General features: G+C 38.8%; 1 protein-coding gene across 1 annotated transcript; it reads right to left on the reverse strand.

Moving 5' to 3' along the window:
- Positions 1 to 559: 559 nt before the first annotated feature.
- Positions 560 to 7,559, reverse strand: NME5 (NME/NM23 family member 5). The gene is made up of 5 exons (XM_063123312.1): positions 7,411 to 7,559; positions 5,239 to 5,444; positions 4,348 to 4,448; positions 1,266 to 1,384; positions 560 to 735 (listed from the first exon to the last, which is right to left on the reverse strand). Exons 1-5 carry the CDS (start codon positions 7,537 to 7,539, stop codon positions 655 to 657), a joined length of 636 nt encoding a protein of 211 aa, XP_062979382.1. The 5' UTR covers positions 7,540 to 7,559; the 3' UTR covers positions 560 to 654.
- Between the last annotated feature and the right edge of the window lie 964 nt (positions 7,560 to 8,523).

Below are 8,523 nucleotides of genomic sequence, written 5' to 3' on the forward strand. Positions count from 1 at the left end.
GGTCTTGCTATTTACTGTTTTACTCTGTACAGCACCATGTACATTGATGGTGCTATATAAATAATAAATAATAATAAAAATTATGAAAATCTGATTTGAGTAAATGCTGTAACTCAAAACTTTATTGCTCAAACTACAGGTCAATTGGGAAATTTGGAAGAGCTGTGCAGATTAATTGAAATAACTATGGATTTACATTAAAATAAATGAGAAGAAGTCATCACTCTGGTGATATCATACCCCAAAACTGAGGGGACAATGGAGTTTAAATCTCTATTTATCATCCATTATTTGCACCTGGTTGTGTTTTTATATTGTATTATGCTTTTATACTGTTTGTTTTATATTTTGAATAGTTTCCATGGTTTTAATTTTTGTAAACTGCCCAGAGAGCTTCAGCTATTGGGCGGTATAAAAATGCAATAAATAAATAAATAAATAAAATTCTAGTGGTTCTTTCTTCATTTCCGTTCCAAAATATGGGTACTGCTATTCCAGTCTGTGCACTTTACAAGGAAGAATTTTTCAGTTTACAGATGATTTTAAAACTACCATTTATTTCATGCTTATATTAGTAAGAAATTCGGGAGCCTGTGGTTAGCGGAAACAGATCTTTCGCTGCCATTTTTTTCATGAGTGTTAACATTTTCCTCCTTAAGGCTCCTCCACAATCACATTATGCCGCAGCCTAGGTGTGTTGGGATTATGTTCAATTAGCCAATCAGCCAGCCAAGTCTATAGAAAAAACCCAAAAAAGTTAGAAACAAGTTACTTCTAATTTCATTTCCATATGAACAAATTTGCTAATAGGAGACATTTAAACTCTACATTTCTGCATACAGAAAATCACTCAGAATGAACCTCATTTACACCAAACTTTCCTTTGTAATTCCAATTTCCTCAACTGGTTTTAAAAGGGAAAGCTGCTTAAAAACCCTAAACCTCCCTTCCAACTATTCTTACCTATGCTTTTGAAAATGTATCTATTTGTCTGAATGGTTGATGGGGAAGGAGGCAGGCAGTCTAGACTGCTCCTGGCATACAAAGGATCGTTGATTATGGGCATTCTGACTTGATGAAGAAACTAAGTATGCAAACAAACAAGTATTGCTCTTCCATTCTTCATACAGTAAGGGGCATTCCTTCACATGCAGTCAGGCTGGAATTAGGTCCTGAAACCAGGATTTGGCTGCCAACTGTTAACTCACATTAGCACTAGGACCCTACCACTTGATACTGGCAGTCATACATACTGGGATACATACAAAAGGATCTGCTGGCTTCTTTTTACACAGTGCTGTAAGTCCTTTCAGCAGAGTAGGAGTAACATAAAGGTTCAAGTAATCCTTAGCAGCTTGCCCCACTGGGATTGGTTCAATGATCACTGGAAAAGGGAATTAAAGACTTAGATTGTAAAAGTATTGATTTAAAAGTTAAACCATTGGTTTATAATGCTGAACATAGTGCTTTTTTTTTTTTTTACAGTTAGTAGCACTTAAAGTTGAAACCATTCTCTCTTTCTCCCCCCCTCCACCCCCAGGATACAAAGCATTGTAAAGAATAACTATACTTTGGTGTTTCAAGTGTCATTCAGCATTACACTTTATGGCATTTATTGTCTCCAGAATTATTCACAGTGAATTTATTCCATAATCATAAACCATAAAAAATGGGATGGTGAAAAATAAAATCAATTGAAGTTGCATGCAATTCAGTGGATAATGAACAAATAAGAGCCTTTCCAGAGGATCAATTTATAACAAGAAAAATGTGTTGTTGCTACTCCCTGGTTATATGAGTTTCAGCTAACTCTTCTGCAAGGGTTCAGATGATATCCCCCTGCTCCCCAACCCAAGACCCTCTTCAGGCAGCAAGTGGATTTCCAGCTCTCTTGCACACTTTCCAGGCCCACCCTATACCCTATGTGTAAAATGTAATGTATGAATTAGAAGAGACCATGTTTATTTAAATGGGAAATCTGCCTGACTCTACAAACTAAGCCCTCCTTTCAACTAGGGACTGGATCAGGGGTCAAAGATTCACAATTCAGTGCATTTGTTATTATTGTTCAGGTATTACCTTCTACAAGTGATTGCACGGAAAATATGCCTATGCATGAACCCACCGCTCACTTCCAATGTCACCATGTGAAGAAATTTGGCCCTCCAAATATTTTGGTGTATAACTCACCACTCATCATCCCTCACCACTGGCTATGTTGGCTAGGACTGATGGGAGTTCTGGCCTTCCAGATGTTTGGCCTAAACATACCAGAATACTTTTGTTGTAGGGATATTACTTCTTTCTTTCCTTTTTTTTTTTTTTTTGCATGTAAAAGAACAATGTTTTGCAGAAAACTCATTCTTGTTCCAGCAATCAATGTTGATTAGTAGAATTTGGTTATGCACTGAATAGTGCCCATGCTATTACTAGTGATGAATGTTATAATACCTCCCTGCTTTCACATACACACATATATACCACACCTTCTTTGGTGACTAAAAGGTTTTAGTCACTTAAATAGTATTCCTTCAGTAGCTATGTGATCCTGAACTGTGCCAAGACAGTTCTAAACTCTGCAATTAGCATTACTTTTGTCTAAAACCATAAATGTTCAGGAACATCAACTTCAATTCTTTAAGAAATAAAGCTTTCTTGTTGAATGTAAATCTAGTTGATAATAGTCATCTGGCTCTGTTTCCAAACAAAACAAAAATGCAAACCCCAGCTACCCCTCCTGAAACAATCTCCCCTCCCAGCTGCAATCCAGTATGTGGAAATGAGATTAATACAGCATTAACTCTGGATCTCAGGTGGCATGAACATACACACACACAGTCCATGGATAAACCCTAGATATGTTTGTCTTAATGTTAAAAGGAGCCATAGGGTTGATTCTTCAGCACACTACTGATAGAAAGCAAAGCTGATTTGGGGTTATCGCAGTGGGACCCATATCAAAGGGAAGGATTAGCATATAAGAAAGAGAACATATATTATCTCCAGGGGAGTGGTTAGTGTCGGCCACATTAAAGTCCATGTACTATTATTTGGCATATGTTTGAAAATGGCTTGAATTATAAATAAATACTAATGCTGTGTAAATAAATACTGAAGCTAGGAAATTGCATAGGAGCTCCCAAATGAAAACATAAAGGGCTGGGTGTAAACTTACAGGTACTTAGAGAACATAGGCAGAAACACTATTCGTAAATTTATAGCACCTTCACACATATCATTTTCCAGCTTAGTTAGGGCATTATGTTTCCATCTGCAAATGAATATCCCATCTCATCCCCAAGGTAAGAACTTAACAGAACACTCATCCACACATGATTTTGTGGTATTGTGGTGGAATAGTATACAAGTCTGTTCAGAAGCATGTCCCATCAAATTCAGTGAAACTTACTCCCAGGTAAGTGCATACAACAGAGCTGCAGAATCTGTGGCCCTCCAGTTGCATTTGGACTCCAATTCCTGTCAGCCCTAGCCAGCCTGGCCAATGGTGAGGGATGATGGGAGTAGTAATTCATGAACCTCTGGAGGGCCACAGATTCTCCAGTCTTGGTGTATCAGACCTCAGTCTTACAGCACAATCCTATGCATGTCTACTCAGATGTCCCATTGAGTTCAAGAAGGCTTTGTCCCAGGGAAGTGAGTATAGCATTGCACCCTTAGTGATTCTTCTTGCCAACCACTTTGAGAGCCAATTGGAGTTAGTTTAAGCAGGGTATAAGTATTCAAATAATTAAACAAACAAATATATTTCATTTACCAGTAAAAGACCATGCCTCAAAAAATCTGCTGTGGTCGAAAATGAAAGAAAGTGTTGTGTTTCTGGAATTAAGTGACTCCTTCATTATATCTGAGCCAGATCTACACTAAGCAGGATTTAACACTTTGAAGACTGTATAGGGTGTGTGTCCTGGGCCTCAACAGTTGTCACTACTGTTATAAACTGTTTTAAAGCAGTAGTGTAGATCCTGTCCTGGTTAGTGCCCTACTTCCTAAGCCACTGACAGTGCATTACTATGCATATCAATTCAGAGGTAAATCTCACTGTTTAAGGGGGCTTGATCACAGATAAGTGGCCATAGGATTGCAGTCTGCTAAGTCTCTAGTGTCTGAGACTGTGAATATTTGGCAAACAAGAACGAAACAATATCCTAGCAAAAATTCAACTGTTCTTTAAACAAATGCTGATCCATACTGCTTCACATGGGGTCAAAATGTTGTAAATCATGGTGTTAAGCCTAGATTTAAAAGCTTGACTATATTTGAATAGGGCAGATGGGAAGGGAACAGTTTTTCTCATAATGCTCCAAATTCTAGGTAGTAATTATGTACCTTCGGGAAACATGAACCGGATTTCCCTTTCTGCTGAGGCAAAGCTGACACTGCCATGAAGTCCATTCCTTAGATCATCTGTCCCATAGATTGCTCTTAAACTAAACACAAGGGAGAAATTATAGCACATTTACAGTCCAATTGTATACATGTCTATTCAAAAGTAATTCCCACTGAGTTCAATGGAGTACTTCAAAGTAAGGGGCTATAGGATAGCAGCCTCAAGGCACAGTGTTTAGACAAAAAAAAATGCTGGGAGTTGTAGGACCTCCCCGCCCCAGTCTAAGTATGCATAGGATTGTACTCTTAGTCATTGATATCATCATCATCATCATCATCATCATCATCATCATCATCATCATCCAATAAACTGGCTTGTATTTTGGTTTTGGGGGTTTTCGGATGTAAAAACCCCCTTTGTTTAAAAACATTGAAAAGTTTCTAAAAAGTTAAACCATATGGACAACTGCAATCCCCTACTTTCCCTCCACATAACTCCTTACTTCTCTCCAAGAACAACCAATCCCATAGGGGAGTTTTATATGGCTGTAGAACTTGGGAGGGGGGGGGAATACTGTGATCCTCCAAAAGTTGTTGGACTATAGCTCCTATCATCTCTGACCATTCCCAACTCTTGCTAAAGAAACACTCTCATGAGCATGATGCAGAACATAGGTCTTACATTATTTTGACCTGAATGTGCTTATTTAGTACATCTTTTAAACTGAAAGTAAAACTGTGGTTTCATGAATTATTTCAAATATCACCATCCCAATCCTATACCCATTTTGTAAAATGAAGATTACAACATTGAAATCATTGCTTCCATTAATTTCACTTGGACTATTTTGAGGCAAGTGTTTTTTAAGTACTCTGAACGGAGTAAGTTACCTGTCAGGATAAGTTTCCTTAGCTATTATGCTACTTGAGGGCCCAAGCAGGTCCTTCCAGTGTGAGATAGCTTGATGCCGAGCAAGAACCATCGCAATTAGAGGCCCAGAACTCATATAAGCTGTCAAGTTAGGAAAGAACATTTTCCCATACTGTTCTACATAGAAGTTGCTACACTGCTCTGGGCTTAGTTGGAGTTTTCGTTTCTACAAGAAACAAGAAAAATCTCATAAAACCAGGATTGTCAAATTACCATTCTGCATTACAGAAACATTGAAGTGTATTTTTCAGCAAATTTCCAAGTTTATAGAACAGAACCACTTGCTACAGTGCTAGCCGTTTCATCTTCTTAAAAATACCTTGACAACTAACAAAATGAGGCTGTGATTCCTGTTTAGCTTGGGAACCTTCTAGAGTCAAAATTTGGAGTGTTAAGGCTGAGTCTTATACTGTTATTCGTTCTCTCATACTATCGTAGGGGATGTGGCCAAGTCCACTTGTGACTACAGTCATCACATTCTGGTAAGTGAAAGCCAAAAGGGGAGCTACTTTGCACAGACAATTTAACCACATGGGAGCTGACTTCATACAGGGATTGCATGTCTTGTGAGAGCTTCGGCTATGGGGCGGTATATAAATGTAATAAATAAATAAATATCTGTTCAGTCTTTAAGACGTGCAGGATAGGCCCTTTTGAGGACATTCCTGCTTGCAGTGGCCTGCTTGTTGGACACCTGCAAATGGGCTTTCTCTTGTGTTGCTCCCAAATTGTGGAATGCTCTCCCTTTAGAGTGAAATTTGGCCCCCCAATCTTTCAGCATTTTTGAAAGGCATTAATTACGCCTATTAAATTGCGGATAGTGGTTTTTAATGTTGTTTTGTTTTTATCCATTTTTATTTCAGTTCTTTTATACAGCCTTGGAAAGGTGGTAAATACTACAAATAAATAAATAAATAAAATACTATAGAACATGATGTTTGTGTGAATCAGGCCTTTACGAGGCAACTGAGTAAGATTGTTTGGAAATATGAAGTCTGATGCCACCAGTAAGTTGATGGTACCCAGATATCTCTGTTGATCTCTCTTTTCTTCATCTAGCATCATAGAGAAATCTGTAACAGTAGATATAGTTGGACTTTGTAGGAATCTTAACATCCTCAATGTTCACCCAAATTCATACAAATTTAAAAAATTCTGACATATCAGGTTTTCCACTCATGATAAATTTTAAATGAACTGCTGTTTCCTTTTTTTTCTTTTTTCTTTTTTAAAGTCCAGTTTATAATGCAGCACTCTTGCCATTCAAATTCTGCACTGGGTCTTTAGCAGTTGGGAAGAATCCTGCTGAAAAGAGATAGTTTGGGAAGAACAAGAAGATGTACTAATTTTTGTTTTTAAAAGAAAGTGAGGCCACGGTTGGACAATTGCAGCATCTAGTGGTCACTTTTAAGCATTGTTACAATACTTCCTTCAGAACTGCTGAAATGGGTTGCTTCCAGAGGAACTTCTATGGCACCATCACCATAACTCATTCACAGAAATTTACAGGGGGTCCAGGTGTTGTCATGGTCTTCTACTTGTGATCTGCCTTTGTTTTCTTACCGCTTCTTCCTCCATCATTTTCCTTAATGCCACTAATTTGAAAAAGATGCCACAGCAGCACAATGCCTTCTGATGTTTAGTACTAGGAGACCTCCATCTGAAAGCACCCATGGTTATATGGAAGCAGAATTCTGTCTTATAGCAATCTTACCAAACACCACATTAAAGTAAAGCAACACATGTCCACCAACCTGCATTCAAATTCATCACATAAATTTGCATTTCAAATTCTAAAAATACCCTCCTCCATCAACCTGTACTCCTCAGTGGTGATACATTTACTCTGCAAGGCCATAGCTAGACCTAAGGTTTATCCCTGGATCATCCAGGGGTCAAACCTGTTCATCTAGGTGACACACGGGATCCAGTGCTCAGGCAGGGGCGAACCCTGGATGATCCCAGGATAAACCTTAGGTCTAGCTGTGGCCCAAGAAATAAATAAAATTTATTCACTGTGATTCTACCTGAAGACATGAACAAAGAGGTTATAAAGGCTGCTTTCTTTAACCATATCACTTGCTGGTTTTAAACATAGAGTTGATTATGCAGAATTTTTTTTTCCAGGTTACCTGAACGATGGTAAATCCTGATCTGAGAATTATATCTTCTATTTCATCTTCTTTGTTGACGATATCTGGTTTAATGATTGCCAGGGTTCTTTCAACATAAATCTGAGGTTCAGGCATTAACATCTGCATTTTTGCTGTTAAGATTCAGGTCTTCTCTCACTGAAATGATACATTTGTTATCCCCATTACATTTGTTATCCCCATTCCTAACGCTTTGGTTAGGAAACAGAGGAATATTAATCTGGCCTTTTGTCTGGAGCTTGAGCCAATCTGTTTGAATCCTATATATGTTTACTCCAACTGACAGTTGCTCTGGTACGGCACAGCTGAAAGGCACTGGCCAGAGTACCAAGGCCTACTGGGAGGCTGCACGCCTTCTGCCTCCCAGGAAGAATATCACAGCAAGGTGGAGACCAAATTAGCCCCACCCTTCAGCCAGAGAAGGCAAGGCTGAAGGAACTTTGCTTCATCCTTCCCTGCCAGAAAAAAACCCTCTAAGAACTAAGGGCTAATGCCCAAGTTTGCTTTCCTCTCTCTTCCTTTTCTTTTATGTCTTGTCTTTGACTGTAAGCCTGAAAGGAGAGGCTGTGTTATTATTAATCTTTGTAAATCACCCCGGGAACCTACAAATATATTTATTCAGAAGTAAGTTGACTCGAATGCAACTAACTTCTAGATAAGCATGTTTAGGATTACTGTGTTAATGCTGCCACGTACTTTTACAGTTCTTTCTTTAGCAGATGCATAACATACAAAAACCAAGGAGTGATCCTTACTCAGTCACACTGCTACGGTGCAAGAAAAAGCATCACCTGCTGATTTCTGCTAACATTTCTTGCTGGCAAAGAACTTCTGCCCATTAAAAGGTGATCATCGTGCAGCCCCAAACCCTATCCATATTTGCTTTGAAGTAAGCCCTGATACACTTCATTGGGGTGTCCCTCCTCGGTTAGCCTGCATACGTTTACAGCCTTGCAGTGCAATCCTATGCATGTTGTACGCAGTAGGACTCAGTGAGGCCAGTGGCTCTGATGTCAGTGGGGCTGTGACTACGCTGTGAGTTTCAGTCACAACTACACAGAACTGTAAAGGAGCTGTCCAAGGTGCTGAACT

This window comes from Elgaria multicarinata, chromosome 3 (genome assembly GCF_023053635.1).
Source record: "Elgaria multicarinata webbii isolate HBS135686 ecotype San Diego chromosome 3, rElgMul1.1.pri, whole genome shotgun sequence".
NCBI classification, from domain to species: Eukaryota; Metazoa; Chordata; class Lepidosauria; order Squamata; family Anguidae; genus Elgaria; species Elgaria multicarinata.

Bases quoted from the DNA above. Each gene is read 5' to 3' on its own strand.
- NME5 (XM_063123312.1), bottom strand. From the start codon at position 7,539: ATGCAGATGTTAATGCCTGAACCTCAGATTTATGTTGAAAGAACCCTG. The intron at 5,445-7,410 runs GTAACCTGGAAA...TGTTTCTTGTAG, and splicing joins CAGGATTTACCATCGTTCAG to AAACGAAAACTCCAACTAAG. The intron at 1,385-4,347 runs GTACATAATTAC...TCCCTTTTCCAG, and splicing joins CCGGTTCATGTTTCCCGAAG to TGATCATTGAACCAATCCCA.